General features: G+C 23.8%; 1 protein-coding gene across 1 annotated transcript in view; it reads left to right on the top strand.

The window, feature by feature from the left end:
- Nucleotides 1–6,148: 6,148 nt before the first annotated feature.
- The window catches only part of LOC126897561 (MFS-type transporter SLC18B1-like), a 60,003-nt gene continuing 43,494 nt past the window's right edge, over nt 6,149–22,657 (top strand). The window contains 9 exon segments of the mRNA XM_050671262.1: nt 6,149–6,384; nt 14,598–15,113; nt 16,751–16,846; nt 17,014–17,087; nt 17,187–17,334; nt 17,441–17,509; nt 17,598–17,688; nt 18,912–19,066; nt 19,810–20,003. Coding sequence (XP_050527219.1) covers nt 6,337–6,384; nt 14,598–15,113; nt 16,751–16,846; nt 17,014–17,087; nt 17,187–17,334; nt 17,441–17,509; nt 17,598–17,688; nt 18,912–19,066; nt 19,810–20,003 — 1,391 coding nt within the window. The 5' untranslated portion in view covers nt 6,149–6,336.

The following is a 22,657-nucleotide window of genomic DNA, read 5'->3' as shown; positions in this document are numbered from 1 at the left end:
TATAATTTGTTTATTTTTTATTTGTATCATATATAGATACAGTATATTAAGTTTAATATTATATAAAAAATAATGGAAGTGAAACATTAGATGTGTATTTTATGTTTTTTGGCACACACTATTTAACTTGATAAGATATATAAGATTATGAATAATTTTATTTACTATGAATTTACATATTGTTAAGTTAAATTTTTCTTTAGTAATTAATACATTTCTGTATTTGATTAATATTTTATTTTGTATTTAATTAATACATTTTCATATTGTTTTTTTGTATTTTGAAAATTTTGTTATATTGTGCTTTCCTTAATGAATATTTAATGTCTAAAATGAATATTAAATCACGTTGTTTTGTATTTTATTCGTTTGGTAACAGTGCAGCTGATATCATCGCTAAGGGGTTTACTTATTAACATGTATAACAATTCACTTATTATTGTTAAATAAGTTACAGTTTTACTAAATTTGATAAAAAAACAAGTGCAGAATTGATTGTGTTTTCTTAATTCAATGTTATCATGTATTCAAGAAAACCTATTTGTTGTCATGAAATTTATGTACAAAATCAAAATGTTGTACATGGAAATTTGCTTGGCATAATTATTTAATCATTAATATACACAATGTTAATTTTTGTGAATAATTTATTTAATTTTTATTTAGATAATATTAATTCTTGTATAAAATAATGGAAATGGAATATCAGATTCTTTAATAAAGGGTGAATTATTTCTACTATGAATAATTTTTTACAGTTTTTTTTATAGCTAAATAAGCAAATATTGTGTTATATACAAATAAGTAACCACTTACTTATAATCATTTAACTATTTTTTGTTTTTGGACAAATGTTTTAAATATTTATATGGATTTATAAGAAAAAATACAAAAAATTTCTCATCTATAATTTTGGATCAACATAGTACTTCTTTAGAAACAACATTTTAAAAATGAATCAAAGTGAAAAAGATATATTTTATTAAAACTTGTTAAAAAGTTTTTAGTAATCTTATCAAATAAATATCTTAAATATGGCTATTCCATTTAGTTGGATGGAGAGCTAGTTTATGATAAAAAAATGAATATTTTTCTGAAAGCATAGTAAAGTCGCAGCTACAGGCGCGTCTAGGCCAAAATTTCTGGGGGTATTGAAAAGAGGTAAGACTTACAGACTCGTGTTGATGGTGGACATGGTATAGTACAACATTTTTGTATTCGAATGGCAAAATAATTAAATAAAAAAAAATTTTGGAAGGCTAATTTAATGTATCTTTTTATACTTTTCTAACTGGTAGACTAAGTTCTCCTAGTTTTACTAGTTTAGTGTTATTACTTTATAAGATAGTAGCATTTGAAGATTTAGAAAAGGCGAAGGACGCGATAGTGTTTAGGAACGTTCTATTTAACACAGAATTAAGAATTCTTTTACGTTGCGTAACTCGCTCGACTATAACTAAAATTTATATTATTATTATAAATTCTTTTAATTAAAATTTGCGCAATTAATTCTTAATTGGTTTATAGTTTACCCATCCAAATTACCGTTAAGAAGCATTGTTTGCCTCGCACGTCAAAAATCAGACACATGCATTTTATTTTCCGTGTATGTCTTTTTGATAAGACCATTTTCATATTAATACGGTTATTGTGAAATATTTTGTAGCACTCTATTGGTATACAAAACTTACACGCGTTTAATGAGACGGTATCTAATCTTAAGTAAATATTTAATGATCAGTAATTGATCCTTGTATAAACCTATAAACTTAGAATAGTACTATTTATTAAAATTATCATCTTTCAACTTCCTTTTCAGAAGCATTAATTCCATTTCGTGATACTACAATAAATACTCATTTGTAGGTAATGCTACAAAACATTGCTAAAATAAAAAATATATCTGTAATATTTTAATAATTCTTTTAGCTTCGATGGGAAGCTGAGAAGGTATTAATTTTACTATGTGTATTATTTTTATTTATTTATTTAACCACTTTTTTTCAGCTCTCACCAAACCGATTTCTTTTAACGATACGTCAAAAAATCACAAATCGTATCTAGTCGAAGATATTACCCTCAAAAATTGAAAAAAATTCCCTCGTTCCACGTAAATGGGGGAAATTTCCAAAAAAATTACAAATTTAAATTTGTAAATTTGCTAATTTTTGACATTTTTTCAATTTTTTTTACTTAACACTGCTATAATTTTTTTTATATAGATATGTAAGTTACTTATCTCTCATTTTGTATATTTTTTTTTTAAATCTGAACTTTTCCTTGCCTAAGGGAGGGATTCAAAATGACAACTTTTTCAACTTAACTTTTGAAAGTGTTTCGGAAATACCGACACTTATATATATATATTAAATTAAAGCTAATGTAATATACTTTAATATGAAAAAGAAAATTCCGATTTTATTTTGTCTTCACGGTGAAAATGGCTACCAAATGCTATTTTTGTGTGAAAATTCTCGATTTTATATTTTACATTTTTATCTTTTTATTTATATAACTTTTTGAAAAATGTATGGATAATTATATTTTTTTAAGATAAGTATTATTTATATTCATATATAATTAATATATTTATTCATATATTACACTTATAAATCATAAGACTTGTAATAAGAATATAAATAAGGAAATAGGAGATCATGTAGCTTTTGGAATAATCCATTAATTTAAAAAATTAAACATTATTTACAGATTTGCATCGAAGCGTTTTTTATGATAGTGATGTTAATCACTGTCAGATATCATCTATACTGGACCCAACTATGCCACGACCACACTGTGCTGGGTTTTTCTAACTTTAAATTGCCATAATTTTTTTAAAGATGACCAAATCAATATATATTTTTTATATTAATCTTATACAAATAAAATTACAAAATATAAATATTTTTGTAAGAATTTTTTTTTCACTACTCAATTATCTTTAAGAATAAAAATTGTTTATTCATTCATATAGATTAATTATAAAAAAAAAAACAACATTTTAATCGTGTAATTAGTTAAATAATCTCACTTCATTGATAAGTTCTTTACACCTATTATTTTAATACATTCATTTTGTAATAATATTCTAAGGTTTTGAATAGAACTTATTTAATTGTATTTTGTTCAATAGATATAATAAAATCAGAAAAAGTCAAGGATGTAAACAATGTTAATTATCTGTATATTAAGAGTGTGTCATGAGTCACAATAAATTATCCTCAACACATATATATATATTTATATAAATTATAGACTAGCAGTCATAATTTGTTGTTTTGATATCTCAACGATTACTAAAATCATTGTTTTCCACAATTTTTCAATTTTCGTAAAGTTACTTGTTTGAAAAATGATAATATCATTTTTTCATATTATGAATTACGCTCAGTTAAACCTATTCTAAAAGAAAATTTGATAGAACCCTGTTTAATATTGGACCGAATAAAAAATTCATAAAATTTATAATAAGATAAAATGAATTGAAATATATATTTGTCAACAACTAAATAATTAAATGAAAAATTGAATAATTTTTAAGCAATAATGATTTTAAAATGATCGCAAAGACATTAATTTTTCCATAAACTCCTAAACATTTTTTTCAAACCATTTTTGAAGCAACCATCCTTCATAAGAATTACACTTTTTAAAAATATTTCAATCAAAATGTTTTACATGAGGCGAGAGAATAAAACTATACTATTCAATTACAAATTATTTTTTTCAAGACTCTTTAGAGGACTCATTGGCTATTTTCCAAAAGCTCGAATATCAATTTGAGCAATTATCAGCATAAATCAATTAAAAACTTCAATAACGTTTCTTAAGCAAACTATTTTTGAAACTAAAAAAACAAACTTTAATATAATTGATTTGTTATCTTTCGGGATACGATGAAAACATGTTTCACTTAAAAATTATACAAATCTATTTGTAATTGAATTTGTGATGACAAAATTTATGTATATACATTAAATAATTATCGTATTATCCAAAGAATAAGATTTTGTATTCATGCCTATGGGCATAAACTTTAAATAAATTAAAATATACTTTTTGATATAAGTTTTTAAATACAAGATCCAATTCTTGTTACTTTAAGAAAAGCTAAAAAATTATATAGGTCATTTATTAGTCGTTCTTATTTACTCTCATATGTTTATTAGTGAATGTTTTTTTATATGTACCTTAAATATATATCTAAAAGAATACTTTTAGATGTTAAAAGTAGTGTAAAATACATTGTTTTCTTTCATATTGCTGAAGAAATTTTGATTTAGTTGGTTCCAAAATTAATTTTTTATTGTGTGTATACATAAAAATTCATAAACGCATATAGTTTTTTGAACTTGGGGGTGATTAAGATCCAAGGATAAAAAATAATATTTTATCTATTTATAAATTAAAAGTTATGCAGAGATGTATTTCACAATTCTACTCTATAGATAAAAAAGAAAAATAACTAATTGATTAAAATTGCTTCAGCAATATATTTTTGAAGAAAAATCCTCTTATGATTAGATCAATGTATATTACACTACTCTTAACATCCAAAAGTATACTTTTAGATATATACAATAGTGCTCAGTAAGTAAGGAAACAGGCGAATTGTTATAAACAATGTGAACAATAGAAATCCGTTTTGTTACTTACTAAAAACCCTGTATATTTAATGCTCATATAAAAGAAATATTTACTCATATGAGTAATATAGTCTAGTCATATACTAGACTGTATCACTACATATGAGTTTACATATAATTTTTTATATCATGGCATATTCCATAGTAATAATTATAAGTTTCTTTTTATAGTTATACGCCATACGCAACAATTTCAATGTTCAGAATATATGCCTCTAAATACATCTCTGCAATTATGAATAACGCAATACACTGTGCCCAACCATGTTTCAAAATTATAACACAACTTTTGATCCAGTGAATATTTTCCGTTATTTTTTTGTAATTTTTACAGTCTTAGACTCTGTTTAAAACATTTCCTATTTATGTCAAATCGGAAAAAAAACACAACATTTTATTTTTCCGAATTTTAAAATAATCATTTTTAACTCTTTTCTTATCAAATTTTTAGGATATGTGCTTATTGAGTTACAAACATTTTAATATAATGTGGTTTAGTAGTAGCATGAGCGAGTACAGTTTGTACTAGTATATATTTTTATGTATATTTCATCCACGTTACAAAAAATTTAATTTTAATTTTTTTATATTTAAGTCAAAAAATAAAAAATTTACTTTTATTATAATGCATAATTTACAAAATTAAAAAAAAAAAAATGCAAAATATTAACTGTATTAAATATGTCAGAACATGGTGGTACACTCTATATATATATATATTTTCCTAACCATTGTAATAGTTGCACTGTAAATGTTTCAACAATTATACTATGTTATGTTACTATGTTCAAAATAAAATTAACATCCTACACTGATGACATAGTACACTAACGTTACTAAAAAACAAGGTTTCAAGAAAAACGGTATTTATTTATACAATAACAAAAAGAAATATTAAATTTTACTTTAAAAAATTTTAAACACAATTGTGAAAGTTGCTAAAGGGTGTTAAGTAACCATAAAATTCTGTATTTGTGCCCATAAAATTAACTCAAAAATAAAGTTATTAATATGAGCAATTTGGTTATTTTTTTGATACCATGGTGACATTTCTTTATCTCACATCGGTTGATATAATGAACCTATATTTTTTATAAAAGAAAAAATTTGATAAATTACTATCGGATAGTTTTTATTGAAACCGTTTTATCGCTTTTATATGATAAACATTTATGTATCATACTTAAATAATATTGTTATATAAAACGTAATTTAACTAATACCAATGTATTAACAAAATCAGCAACAGTTGTACCATACAATACATAACATATTAATCTTGCAATTCTTTTACCGTGGACACCTAATGAAAATAAAATTTTAGGTATTGTTGTTGACGAGTTTTCTATAGGATCAAATAGGCTTTCGTACTTTGTCACTACTTTAATATTGACAATGCCAAAGTGTGTTTTTTAAGCGTTATCTGTGGTGTTCTTCTTTTCATTGGGTGTTCTTGAAGATAACAAAAAACGTCTTATTGAATATTTTTCCGATGTCAAAACTTATGTGAACGTTTTAATATCATTCAATAGCTCATTCGCAATCACTATCGACTAAATTATTTTTACTTTAACATAAAATATTATTGATACATTTTCGTCAATAAGTGTTATTGTTTTTCTTAATCGATTGTTAAATTTTATTTTTTACAGTTTACATTAACTTTTAGTAACTGACAAGACCACGGGATATGCTTGTCGACGAATCTAGACATCAACATTATACAAATCATATTAAGGTGATCTATTCTAAACTACTTACAAACTATTCTTCAAAATTTAGTTAAATAACTAATTTAAGTATCTAAAAATATTCACTCGTGTAATCTTATATCCGAGTATAAATATAATTGGGTAGAATTTAAAGAAATTAGTTACCTTTAAGATATATCTGATATTAATTTTGTATGAGTTTATTTGGACATCTGGAAAAAAAGTATTATTTAAAATTTTAAATACCATTTAAATTTTAAGACAACGTGTTCATTGACCTTAATTATAGAGGTATAAATAAATAATATTAATAAAATTAATTATTAGTTATGATATAATTCATATCCATATAACATGATTAATAAATAATATATTCAAAGAAATCCGATTTCTTTTTTGTCGTTCATTAAACAGCAAAATTTTAACGCTTTATTTTATTTTATTTTTTATTGATTAATTCTCAAAAGTGTTCAAAATTTACAATTATAAATTTATGTTATCATATTAGAATAAATGTTATTAATTTAAATGAATTGAATGATGATGCTACAAATTGTATTATAATTTAAAACTTATGTAAAAATAAAACAAAAGAAATGTTTATTAAAAAAAATTATTCAATGAGTTAAATATATTACTATTTACTGCGCAATTACAAATACATTTTTTTTATTAAATGAATTCTATACCTTTTCAACGGACATAGAATATAACCACTTGAGTTTATATTAAATTATAGACGTTATTATCACAAATTCTACTTCAAATAGAATTATAATGTCATAAAAGGAACTTTAGACTGCTAGGATATCGTGTACCTATTAATCTCGTGTGTATTTTACCAACAATAAAATTTAGGCTTATAAAAATATCTATAGATTATAATCAATTAATTTTAACTACATCTACTATGTATTTGGATAAAATATGTAAATGTATAAATGTATACTGGATATTTATTTTGACGCTAGCCACTTATTTCCTCTTAAATAAATAATTATGTTAAACAAATTATTTTTAGTCTTTTTGAGTTTCATGTACTTCTTAATTTATTAGTTATTTTTAAGATATCACTTCATTTTTTTAGATGGCAACATAAATATTTAATTAGCTTATAAAATAAAAAATGATCTAATTGAGTAAATATCTGGTCGATAACAATTTTTCGACCAGTACTTTGGAAGTTATTTTCATTTTTATACCTAAGCAGGACAAAGAGTAAAACATTTATTTCTATACCTAAAAGGAGGAGACGTATGGTCGAAAAATATCTAATTATAAATAAAGCCAATGCTGGTATTACTACTAATAATAAATAATTTTTTTTTTAAAATTTCGAGAATATTGATTTTATAATCTTTTTCGTACAAAAAAATGTTGATGGGACGATAAAAATTTTAGGACATGTACTCATTGATACAAACATTTTAGTACATAGAGTGGGTATGTAACGCAGGTGGGTACAGATCGTACTGGTGTATTTATACTCCACTTGCGTTCTATACCTACTTTATGTGTTCAAATGGTTTTAACTTGATAAACACTTGCCCTAAAACTATCATCAATCCTTTAAAATGATGTGTAAGAAGATAGATAAAAATAAAAATTTCAAATAATTAAAAAAAAATTTTTTTTTTGTTTTAATGATATATCATAAAAAATATGTCTTGAACGTAGTCTTAAAAGGCAAAAATTATCTTATAATAAATTTCAGTAAAATTACAATTGGATCAATAGTTAGATGAGATGTATGAACCACTTGTGACGTTTATATATATATATATATATATATATATATATAGTATTCAGTAAGTTGGAAACAGGTTTCTATTGTTCTCATTGTTTGTAACAATTGTTTTGAAAGCTGTTTCTTTACTTAATGAACACTCTGTATATGTAAGTCACGAAGATATGAAAAATTCAATAACATTTGAATCAACTTATCATTTTGTTAAAAAAATTTTAAAAATAATATTACTCTTTTATATTACGCCCAAGGCATATTTTTTTCTTATTAATTATTAATAAGAAATATATTAATGAAAATCATTTATTTTATTTAACATTACAGTATGCTCATATTTATTACTTTTCATACAAAAAAATTTTATCGATCGATAATAATTTTAGGATAAGTTTTATCAAGTTTCAAGCATTTTAATAAATACTGTGGGCATACACACTAGTCGGGGTATACAGTACTTCTTTTAACTTAAACCAAAAATTTGAGTGGGAATTATAGTTACTATGACTCTTGCTTAAATATTTGATTAATGTTAAAATAATAACTGTGTATACGTATACCATTATATACTACATTATCCACAAGAGTTACATATCCATTTTATGTATTAAAATGCTTGTAACTCAATAAATACTTCTTTTAAAATTGTTATCGATTCATCAAATTAATTAGTTAATTCAATAAATCTGATGATATATAAAAAGTTGGGGTTGTCATTCAAAAATCAAAAGTTAATACGAATTTAGGATAAAGGAATGATAGCAGAAAATAAATTTTTCTTGTAAAGTAGCTCAAAAAAGAATCATTATTGTTAAAAATAAAATTATGATTAGTTTTAATATTTTTAAAAATATTTCTTCTTTTTCTTCTTCTTTCTTGCCTTAATCCCAACTACTTGGGGTCGGCCACCCTTATCCTAAACTTCCACTTGACACGATCTCCCACATCCTCTACGCTCACATCAGCTGTCTTCATATCGCATTCAAAAACATCCCTCCATCTCTTTTTTGGTCTTCCTTTACCTCTTCTTACTTCAACATTCATTTCTATAACTGTTCTCACAGCTTCCGATACTTTTCTCCTCACTACATGACCAAACCATCTAAGTCTATTTTCTCTCATCTAATCCACGATTGACATTACACCTATACTCCCTCTTATATGCTCGTTCCTTATCCTATCTTCTCTAGTCACTCCACTCATCTATCTAAGCATTCTCATCTCTGCTACAATCATTCTCTGCTCTACTTTCTTATTAACCGCCCAACACTCTGAACAATACATCATAGCTGACCTCACTACAGTCTTGTAGAATTTACCTTTCGGCCTCATTGGAATTCTTTTATCGCATAAGACGCCAGACACTTCTCTCCACTTCAACCACCCGCACTTAATCCTGTGTCTTACATCCTCGTCAATACCACTGCACTTTTGCACAACTGACCTCAAATACTTAAAACTTTCCACCTTTTCAATCACGTCCTCGCCTATTGTCACTGATCTCGTCATTTCACCTACCTCGTGTTCTCCTTTGTCAAACTCGTATTCTATATACTCTGTACAAGTGCTATCATACATATCTTCTATTATATTAATGTACCTTTTCAAGACCTTTTTTCTCATACAGTTTCTCCAAATCTATAAATACTATACACAGCTTTTTCTTCTTTTCCCTAAACTTTTCTATTAGTTGCCTCACACAAAATACTGGCTTCATTGTTGACTTATCAGGTATATATTATTTTATATGAAATATTTTTGAAAATATTTCGTGGTACGTAATTAAATAATGAACCTATACAGTGTATTCAGTAAGTAAGGAAATATATCAATTGTTATAAACAATGAGAACAAAAGTAATCCGTTTCCTTACTTACTGAACACTCTGTATGTATGTATATTCTTAGTTCTTTATATATTTATGTTCCTATATTTCTATTTACTATACAAAGATTTTTTATGGTTCATCTATTTTGAACATTTCTTCTCACATTATTGCGAAAGAAAACAGTTATCTCTATTTAGTGTTTATAAAAATAACCATCTCAGTCATATTAGTTTTTTTTATTAATAATGTACTTAGGAAAAGTAATCAAATTTGTAATTATTTTCATTGGTATTTAATATGTGGATTTGAGTTAATGAAATTTTATATTTTCGGTCTAATATTTAAAAAAATTTTATATGGCAAAATAAAAATTTTAAAATTATGCTTTGCCCCTTTTCGAGATTGTCCCAAAATATATACATATTTTTATATAATATAATATCTATACAATAAAAACATAAAAATTAAAACTTATACTGACAAAAATGGAATTTAATAATTACAATAAAATTTACATTTTCCCTATCATTTTATAAAACTTACTTAAATTCTCAGTAAAAGTAAAAGTAAAAGTAGTTACTGGATGGATTCTTTTCGTGCTATTTTCAGTTAATTTGTAATTTTAACATAATAAAAAATACAAATTATTATTTCTCCCAATTAAAAAAAAAATATATATATATATATATATACATATATTTATAAATATATAATTTAAAATTCTCAAAAGCTTTTGAAAAACATTTTTCTTTTTTAATACTTTTTATATATAAAGTCATTAATTACTTTATTTATTATTTAACTCTATATTTAAAAAAAAGTTAATGCATATTGTTTTCCTAATGTAAAATTATAATGAAGATATTTTTACGTTTATCAATTATATAATTTTTATTACTATATATTATATATATTATGTTAAAATTGCATTTTATTTCTAGATAAACATTAAAAGACATTGTTTGTGGCTATTTATTTTTATTTACATTATTTATGGAAAACGAAAACCATGATTTTTTGATATATGTATATTTATTATAAGTATGTTTTATAAAGAGTAAAAAAAATGATGTAAAAAAAAAAAAGTGTTATTTGTAGTATATTATGTTTTGTTTTTTTAATTAAACATTTCTTCAATATTACCCTTGTTTTTAATTGGTAAATAGACAGATTGTGGAATTGTCTTTTAGGTGAAGTATTTAATAAAACTAAACTTGAAAGGGTTGCTATAAATTTTTTTAAAATTAAAGATCCATTTTAAAATATCTATATAAATATATATATATATATATTATTTTATATATTATAAGTTATTAACCTTTTTAACTTATATATTACCATATGAAAAGAACCAAAATTTGTTGCTTTTTCAAAAAATAATTTATATTTTTGAATTTAACTTCATGTAATTTCATATTATAAATATTATAATAAGGTATATTATCTATTTTTGTCTAATAATTATTACTTTTAATGTAAATGAGATAATACTACGTTGATATTAAATATGCTCGATGCACGTCCCTCTTCGTAAGCTTGAAGTGAAGCCATAAAACTATAGATATTCAATATATCTTGTTGGTGTGTTATGTACAATCTGAAAACGCCAACTATGATACATTTTTATACACCTTCGTTTTCCTCTATTATATTTATACAATTATTATATAAGAACGGATATGTGCCTGAGTAGAACAAATTTTAGTCTCAGTGTTTATTTTCAATGGTACTCAACAGTTAATCGCAGATATTTTTATGAGTAAAAAACGGCATGATTTAATTATTTCTGTGCATTTATGTCTCCATGTACAAAGATATATTGATAGTATTGTGCAATTTTTTCATTCGTTATATTTTTAAAGTATGTAATAATTTTTATTGAGAATTTTAGTAGTTATTTTAAAATAATTGTGTAGTTTCTTATTCTTCAGTACTTTGTTTTATTTATTCATACGATCTGCAATATTATAGTTTTATACTTTTGTTCCATTATTTGATTTTCATGTGATTAAATAAATCAGTCTGATAATAAAAAAAACATCAAACTGAATTTAGTGAGTAAAGTTTACAAAGACCTACTTTTGGGATGTTATCACTTAAAACCAAAATTATAGATTTTAATATAAATTTGATCGCATTAAATCATTTTCCAAAACTATTTAAATTAAAATATGATTCTAGTATACACTTGAACTATAGTACAAGTATACAGGGTGTTCATTAAGTAAGTAAATGAATTGTAAAGAACTATAGAAACAAGAGAATTTTTTTTTATATTTTTAATACATTAAATTTAGTTAGACAAATAATTTTTTTTATAGCCAATTAAGCTTGACCACATTTTTCATTTGTGCATTATCAATATATCCTCTGTTGTCTACAAGGAACCAACATAATAAATAAGGGGTATGTTACAAAAAATTTCTCTGAGAAGCTATGAGTTATAACTTCTTTTAGGATTATTTTTGTCTTCAAATCCTATTTAAAAGTTAATAATAATTAAAATTAATTCCGCTTGACTCTTTTGTATGGAAAGAACGTATCAATGTTCTGTTGCTTTGGAAAGGTAAGTTACATTTATGGCAAAAATGAGTCGGCAAAGAATAAATATAGAAAACTAAGCGTTACTACAGTATACTAATAAAAACTATTAAAGTTTTTAATCTCACGGTACATAAAAATCAAAAATTTATATTAACTCTTTGAACAATCGAAATTTTTCAATGGAGTTTTTGAAAAATTCTGAAAAACTACTTGTATTTACTTTATTAAAATGAATATTCAAAAATTTCAATAAAAGTAAATAATTTTCTTTTAAAATATAATTTTTGGTGAATTTTTATATGAGACGATTAAACGAAAATTTTTATCTCTTTCTTTATGATATTTATAGTATAGTACATTAAATTTAATTAAATTTCATTATGTAAAAGTTTCATTAGAGGTAATACTTTTTAATTTTACATTTAAGAAACAATAATCATTACAATTTATTTTTTGTTTCGTTGGAGTTATAAATATTAATATATACTTTACTATAATCATATTTATAATAAAGTTTTTGTTAATTAAATTAAAATAATATTTTAAGCAAATTTGAAGTGACTATTTGCAATTAAATTACGTCACAAGGAGAATGAAGATTATCTGCCACTTCTTATTATGAATGACTTCGATAATCTTTTATTAATTTTTTAGCTTCTACGTAAATTTTGTTGATAAAATTATTATTGATGAACCAATACTTAAAAAAAATTAATTAGTATTCAATTCTGGGTATACAATATAAATTACTATTAATTAATAATTACACAATTAATATGAATAATATTTTTTTTATTATTGTTTAATTATGTTCGTAAATATAACACTCAAATATGATTATTCCTATTTGTTTTAGGAAAATATACAACCATAATGATGAATATAAATAATAAATCATCTGGCTTATATTATCAAGCGCTTGCTTTACATATTACATATTACATATTATATTTTTTCTTTTCAAAAGTCAATAATACCTTACGTTTTATTAAAATATGGTTTATACTTTTAAAGATATTGCGTCTGTCATAATTAAACAACACTCTGTATATATTTAACTAACTTAAATATTATTTAATTAATAATATATGATGGCACTTGTATCAGGGTAAAAAGTGTGGAAGGAGTAACAGAAGATTTTAGGGTAAGAGTAGGAGTGCACCAAGGTTCTGCTATAAGCCCTTACTTATTTTCTATAGTAATGGATGAAGTTACTAGAGAAATACAAGGTATTTATAAAGGTGCCGTGGTGCATGTTATTTGCTGACGATATAGTGTTAATAGGAGAAAATAGGTAGGAAATTAATAAAAGGATAGAGGTGTGGAGATCAGCTCTTAAAAAAAAAAAAAGACTTTAAGAATAAAATGAAATAGTACAAATAATATATAATAAGAGGATGAAGAATTATTTATAAAGAAATGGTTGTTAACAATTTTTAAGCCGTCACGATCAAAAATAGTGGCACCTAAAAGTTGAGAAAATGGTAAGGATCTGATTATCAGAGCATTTTCAGTCACTCCTTCCTCTTTGTATATTAGATACAAACTAAAAAAATTAGTTGAAAATTTTTCTATTATCTTTTTTATAGTTTAATAGACATTTTGTTTAAACAATTTTAAATAAGAAAGAAGTGACAATTAAAATATAATTTTTTAAATGTTGAAGTACGTGTTTAAATTTCCAGGGTTAAAAAAAATGATATTGTTTTAAGGCTTTAAAATCTTTAATACGCTGCTAGTTTTATCAGAATAAGCTATACTAAGAGAATAATTAATTATATGAACGTTCATAGACGCATTTTGAACCAAAATCTTAGATAACTACAATGTGTACAATTAAAAAAAATAGCATGTCATGATTTATAAATAAGAATGTAAAAGGATGTGAAAAAATAAATCGTAATAAAACTAATACATTATTAAAGTCTCTGATCAAAGATGATAATACTATGAAATTATCATAAAATTAGTATTACTAACTTCAAAAAAGTCTTTAGTTTCGTTGGTTTTGTTATATTTTTTAACGTAATTAAAGTTTTTTAAATTCTTATATTTTCTATTATAATATGTTATTATTATTTTTTATTTTTTAATACGATTATTAACGAACTCTTTGTGTATAGTTCCAGAGCTTAACGAATTTACCATGTGGTCTGGAAACAAACAACAATATTGCACCTGGTACGTGTGTGGACGAGGAAGACGTTAGTGGAGATGATGATGAACACATACGAGGGTTCTTGGAATATGAAAAATATACAACTGAAAATTTCGATTCTAATTATTATTTAAAGATCGATCAAGAGAGTAAAGTTAGCAATTATGGAAGCTCAATCGGTGAAAATAAGATTAGGATTGAATATCCTCCAAAATTTCGAAATGCCCGTAGCATGTCACTCACAATGGAAAGAAATGCTTTTTGTGAAATTTGTCGCATATCCCGCAGTCCAGTTCCCTTTGACTTGGGATCTGCAGGTGGATGCGGTGGCGACGGCCTTGCCAATTTGGACGATGAAAAGAACGTCACTCGGTACTTTGGATTCACAATCAAACAGTACATGGCGCTTTTTTCTCTCGCTTTGGTTGACTTCCTTGGATTTTGTTCCATGTCCGTTTTGGCCCCTACTTTTCCAAAACAGGTATATTATAACAGTTAAATATAATACATAATTAATGACTCAATAAGTTCAGATAAAAAATGATTGTGCTTAATTAGGTAAAATAAAAAAACTTAAATTTTAATCACATAAACAAAAACAAAATCATTAAAATTTTTATTTTATACAATTCGACCGGTAGAGTTGGCATAATAAATTCGCGAACATCGTGTAATTCTATGTGATGATAAAAGTACCTATTTATTACCGATGCTGATAAGTGGATTTCCTTGACTCATATTTGTATCAATTAAATTTTTGGGTCAAATTTAATATCGTATGAATTTATTACCAAACATATTGCGACTGTTGCATAGGAATAGACTGATGCATCAGCCTACTTAAATTATATTAATTAATTACACAAATAAAAATTAGCAAATTTTTATACTTCATCCTATTAGCGTTATTTAAGAGAGAAACCACATGGAGGTGGCAGATAAGTCTACATAAAAAAATTGTTTAGGTTAAAATTATGTTGAATTTAATTTGGTCAATTATCGTCAACTTATTTACTGGAGCAAGATAAACATTTTAAAAGCATAATTTACAAAAATTTGTATCGACTTATTTTGTTTTCATTGTATATATTCATTATCTTTCTAATAAATATTTAATTTTTTTAAATATTTTTATTTTCTTGTGTCAGTAATCCTAAATTTAATATATGGTTGGGACTTTATTTCTAAAAAACACATCTATGTCATGGTAAATATTTTGGTATCCTTTATAAAAACAGCTATTATAATAGTTGTTTTTATAAACATTTATCATTTGAAACTTAAACGTTTTACTAATACTAGTACAAATAGAGCAGCTTTTCATAGTAAAAAAGAACATATTTGGTTAGAATTTTGCTTCTGGAGAAATGTAATAATCCAATACATAAATGTTTATGTCATTACTTGATTGAAGTGCTATTATCAGTAAAACATTCGATAGCTTCTTCTGGATTCAAAATGGATATTTTGATATTCTTGAACCATTAGTTCATAACTATAAAATTAAATTATTAATTTTAATGGTGTAGTTACCACCAATTTCTCTAAAATGGACAAGATTATGTACAAATAATTTCGATTTGTTTTTTACTTATAAAAAATAAGTTTAAATGTTAATAAAAATCTCTTGATCAATCTTGATTCATTTAATCAATATTATACAAGGATCATAGTGTATCAATAGTATATTAATTTATTAATTTTTATAATTATTTAAATATGAATGACAATTAATTTTACTTAAACTTTGAATTAGAATAAATATTACATGGATCATATATTATATAAATTTATAAACGTACACTATGCAATGTAGTTAATCTTTGTATATTTAATCTACCAAAAATCGTTATGCGAAGGAGAACAAAAAGCACTATTTACTCCTCTCCAGAATGATCCAGATGAATAATTTTACATTAGACTTGAATTTTAAAATACACAAATTTAAAACTAATCAATCAAATTTGAATAAATATTATATATATAACATGTTATAAATATAAAGGTAATTTAATAAAAGTAATTTAATCTAGCCATGAGTATATTATTTTACTATATTCGTATATTTTAACAAATTGTTTTTAAAAAACGAGAATTTTATTCAAATTTATTTTTCAGGCTGAAAACAAAGGTATGACAGTAACAGAAGCTGGTTTTGTGTTTAGTTTCTTTGCTCTAGTCATGGTTCTTTTGTCTCCTGCAATGGGATCACTTGTAATTATTATAATATACATTATCTATTACTTGTTAGTCTAAATAATTTATGAACTCATTTGGTACTATAGATATTTACGTTAAAATAAATTGTATAATTATAATTGATTTTATAGTATATTAAAAATAATTTAAAAGAGTATAATCAAATTTTTTTTTGATTATAGATGCCAATATTTGGTACCAAATGTTTATTTATATCCGGAGTTTTTATATCGGGTGTGTGCAATGCATTATTCGGGTGAGTGCATGTGATTATCACACTATTCATTATATGACATTGAAATATACCTCATGAAGAACTAAAAAAATCGTTTTTATATTGATATATGTCTATTAGATTTTTACCGATGATTGAAGACAACTTTCAATTCAAGATTCTATGTTTTGTAGTTCGTGGATTGGAAGCTATCGGCGCCAGTGCTTTTTCAACATCGAGTTTTGTATACGTAATACAACTTTTTCCAGATAATGTCAGTAGTGTTTTAGTAAGTATCAAGTCGGAAAAAATCTGATTGTTTAGTAATGCGGTAATATAAACATACTATTCTATAAAACATTACTATTTGTATAATAATAATACCTATTTCTTAGGGTATACTAGAAACTTTTGTTGGTTTGGGAATGAGTGTAGGACCTGCTATAGGTGGATTACTATCTTCGGTAAGTATAAAATACTTAAGATAAATATTAACTATATTTATGTTTAATATATGTTTTAACTATGTTTCATATTTGTGTATATTTTTAGCTTGGAGGATATGCTATGCCATTTTATGTTGTAGGATTTTTAATGATAGCAACAGTTCCTCTACATGTATATTTGATGCCCCCTATTAAAGGTAATTAATTATGTCTTTTAATCTATCATATAAACTATCATATTTTGTACTGTAAACATTTTAGTTTAATAAAGTATTGATATTGTGTAAGTATAATATATGATTTTATATGCAGTGTAATTTTTATGAAAATTATAACCTATTTTTCATTAAACAAAGACTTTTTCGAAAAAATATATGAAATAAAATTTAATTAATTTTTATACAATTAGATGGACAAATTTTGAAATATTAATTTTTTAAAATAAAAGTATTTTTAATTAAAAAATAATAATTTCAAAAATATAATAACAATTCAATATTAAATAATAATCACTGTTATTTAAATTGTACCTGAATAATTTTTATATGAATAAAACTAATCCATAGATAGATATTTAACTATATAAATTATTTTTAGTGGTAACATTTAGTAATATTTATTATAGACAAGTACTTAACTTTTAACATAATTTTTTTGATTGTCATTACCCAAGTACTGTAAAGAAGCATACATAATCTCTATATTAAAACCTTTTATTTTCAATTTTTGATAATGTTCCGAAAAAACTTACTTTCTCTAACCAACATTAATCTAAAGCTAACAAAATGTGCATTAAGATGAAAAAAAATTTATGAAATCTCGTTTTCTATAAGTTATAAAAAAACATTAAGCCAAAAATTATATATATTTGTTAAAATTAATGAAGTATTGTTTTGCATAGAACGGAATGTTTACATCATTCTAAATTATTTTTAATTAAAATTTATTTTATGTATAATATAATTAATTAAGAAATACGTTCCGGTGTCTTTTCCTTTATGAATAATCAATCTTTAATGTCAAAAATCATGTAATTTTTGTTAGATATGTTAAATTTTTTTTAATGTTTTTCAAATGTGCATTGAAGTGTTGTTCGACAGTGGTTTTAATTACTGTCAGAAATCAATACTAATCTAAAATTTATCTAAATGCTTCTATTCCACTTTACTGAATCCCTACTGTAATTTACTTTCTGGATTAAATGTATAAAAAAAAATAATTAATAATTATTATTTAAAAATTATTTTATAAATTATAATTAAAAAAAAAAAAAAATTAAAGAAAACAATTTTCATTTCCTATTTAGGAATATAAAAAACTAAGTATGTATATCTACATAATTATATGTAACGTATTATATAAAAAAAAAAAACAAATCGAAACTTTTATTTTATCATTCTGTTAATGTTATGTTATATAGATGGGGCTAAAGCCTCTCATGCAGTAGGCAGTAGATCAAAAGGTATTGTTAAATTACTTTTAATACCTTCAGCATTTGTAGTCGGTGCTATAATAACAGTCACGTCAAACTTTTGGGCATCTCTTGATCCTACATTAGAGCCGCATTTAAGAGAGGTAAATTATTATTAATATTTTTATGAACAAAATTTATTTTATGTTATTATTTAATATTATTATTATCTACATTAATTTAATTTAAATAGAAAATTGTTACATTTAAATAATGTTCAAGTTATAATTAAAACGTATATATAGTTTGTCGTATTTTAACTGAACTAAATCATAAATATTATTTGATTTTTTTTGACTTTATAACTTTTAATTGATAAAATATATGCATTTATGAACTTGTCTGAGNATAAAATATATGCATTTATGAAGTTGTCTGAGCTTCAAAGGACTTTATTAAGATTTCCTGTTATTTATAAAAATTTTACTTTTTAAATTACAAATTTAATATAATTGGATATGATACAATGGTTGTAAAAACTGAAAGTAAAATTAACTTCTACTTATAAGTAATATTGAGAATTTTTACTTCATAATAAATATAAAGCAAGTCGCAATTTATAAGAAGCCACTCTCTTTACTTATAACTATTATTTTATATTGCATTTAAGCTCATATTGAAGTGACTGAAGTAAGCAACTGTAAAATAAATAATTATTTACAGTAAGCAATTTTTTTAAATTCGATTTAAGGATTTTAATAAACAAAATTAATTTTAATTGATATCACTTGGCGAATTCCAAAAAATAAAATGTTCGACTATTTAATTAAATATGTAGTCAATTTTATGACTATAATTGCTAAATTGCAATACTCAGATCATAAATTTGTGTTGTATTTTACCATAGATGGGATTATCTACTGACGAAGTTGGACTCGTGTTCCTATTCTGTTCTATATTATATGGTGTATCTAGCCCTTGTTGGGGTTATTTAGCTGACAAATACAACAACCACTGGTCAATGATGGCTGTTGGATTAATAGCGTCTGCTGTTGGATTATTTATATTAGCTCCTTTGCCATGGTTACCAGTGCGTGATGAGTAAGTTTTATTTATACATTTCAAAAATACCCTTCTCCATCCGTATTTTCCATTATAAAAGGAAATATTTCCGTTTGTTTTTTTCCAATGTAAATTCGAATTTTTATCGCAATTGAATTAATTTTTTTCATATTCATTGATATAAAAAAACAAACATTCTATTTTATAGAATATATTTTAATTATCAGTTATTACTTATAATTATTACTAACATATATGCAAATTAGGAGTATTTGAAGGGGTGCACAATGGTCTAAAATATGATTTTAACTATATATAATAAATAACAATCAGAACTTTGCCTTGTGAAAAAAAATATCCCTTTTAATTGGGAAACGCATATAATACATTTTTTACATCTAACCTACTTTAAGCTAAGGTATTTCAAATGTTAATGCCATGTTAAAAATATTATTTTGCCTCAGGCTGGTTCAAGATAAAAAACCTAGGCGCAAGGAAAAGTGTGGCTTCGAAATGACTAGTGATAAAAATAATATCTGCGTTTCACCTCTAGTTGTCTCTATAAAATGTTAATAACTTTATGAAATACTGGTACAAAAGTTTTCGTCTATCAGTCATTTACTTAATTAAATCATCATCTAATAAATAAGCTAGTTCATGATGTGCGTTGCCATTTGAAAAATTAAGTTGACACTCTTATTAAGTGTAAGGGATGAACACAATATATACTTTATGATTGATAAATTTAGAAAAATACGGAATTAAAAGAAACCAATAAAACAATTATCAATATTATTATTATTTTTTATTTTTGATTAATTAAGTGATTAATAAATTAGCTATATACTAATATATATAAAAAAAAACCAGCACAGTGGGGACATGGCATAGTTGGGTCCAGTATAGATGATATTTGACAGTGATTAAAATCACTATCATAAAAAACGCTTCGATACAAATATTTATATAGTGTTTAATTTTAAAAAAATGATGGATTATTCCAAAATCTACATGATCTTCTATTTCCTTATTTATATTCTTATTACAAGTTTTATGATTTATAAGTGTAATATATGATTAAATAAATATCTATATATATTTATAATATATAAAGGGAAATAGTGTTATTTAAAAAAAATAGTATGTCTAATGAAAGAGGGATATAAACAGAGGTGTCATGGAGCGTATACGCGGGTATACGGCGTATACCCACTGTTAGTTTTCTTATTAGTGCATATACGTATTTATAAAATAGTTAAAGAGTATAGACTAAAGAATAAAATAAAAAGTAATATGTGGGTATCGAATATAGGTACGTTTGTCATAAAACACAAATTTTGAATAATTCTTATCAGTTTGTTTAATCTCTACAGTCATACCACATATAAACATATATCTGAAGTTATAAACACACAAATATGGCTCGAGACTATTATCATTTTAAAAATAGAATATAAATGTAAAACAAAACACTGTCAAAGTGTATANATAAATAGGATACTGTTTATCATTTCACGACAATTTTATTGACATTTGACAAAATTTAAAACATCGACTCCTGTGCAGGTAAAGGGTCAAATTTATAAAAAAATTTCAAATGTGTCAAATTTTTTTCTTATTTTAATCTGAGATAAATATCGATTCTTGAATTTTAGTGTAAAAAATAGGTTATCAAAATAATTTAAAATAATAACTCCGCTCAAATATCTTGTTGCATCTTGTTATTGTACAGAGTTAACTATTTTGGTTTAGCTTTTGGCGTCATACAATTTTACGTTATAAATTTTTATGACTTTCATATTTCAATCTTTACTGGTTCCATTTATTCTGGGTCTCAATTACATAGGATTTTTAATTTTCATTTCTTATGTTTTAAAAATATAAACTTTCATATTGGTTTAACATTTAAAAATTTGAATATAATATTCTTTTTTTAATGTTTCGTCGTCATTTGCAAAACTTTTGCTTTTTAAAATTATATATAAGTTAAAACTTATTCAGTATAATTTATGTTAAAAGAAAATTCTTCTGAACTAGTTTTATAGGAGAAATTGATCAAAAAAGTCAAAGAATATAAAATGTTTATGTAAAACTGGTCCATATTTTTTACCTAAACTACAAAATCTATTTAAAATCATACATTTTTATGTTTTGGGCGTGTTGCAGTAATTGCTTGCTTTATGAGTGTAAAACTTCTATAGGAACTTTATACGAAAAAGAANAATTGCTTGCTTTATGAGTGTAAAACTTCTATAGGAACTTTATACGAAAAAGAATGTTCTAACTTTTGAGCACAAATTTTATGTAAAAATAAAACTTTTTGATTATTTTATATCCTGTGTCATAGATATTTTATTATAAATAACTTAAATGGTACAACTTAAATAATCCACACAATAAATGAACGAATTAAGTATGATTTGATTAAAAATTAGTAAAATATTGACTAATATGAAAATTATTCGATTTTTTTAAGTGAAATTTATGTACATGGGTCTGAAAAAAAAGATTATCAGTTGGTCGTAACGATCTACGATTATATGCAATTAATTATAATAATATAAACAAATACTTAGAATTTTAAATTCATACAACTTGATTTTTAATATTAAAATGCTAATTTTTAATTAATATATTACTTTTTAACAACAATAATTTTTTACTAATACATTATACTTATTTATAATTTGTTA

The sequence above is a fragment of the Daktulosphaira vitifoliae genome, unplaced genomic scaffold (assembly GCF_025091365.1).
Source record: "Daktulosphaira vitifoliae isolate Bord-2020 unplaced genomic scaffold, ASM2509136v1 Scaffold_2, whole genome shotgun sequence".
In the NCBI taxonomy this organism is placed as follows: domain Eukaryota; kingdom Metazoa; phylum Arthropoda; class Insecta; order Hemiptera; family Phylloxeridae; genus Daktulosphaira; species Daktulosphaira vitifoliae.
The sequence above is the reverse complement of the archived record's forward strand: the minus strand, read 5'-3'. Positions and strand labels throughout refer to the sequence as shown.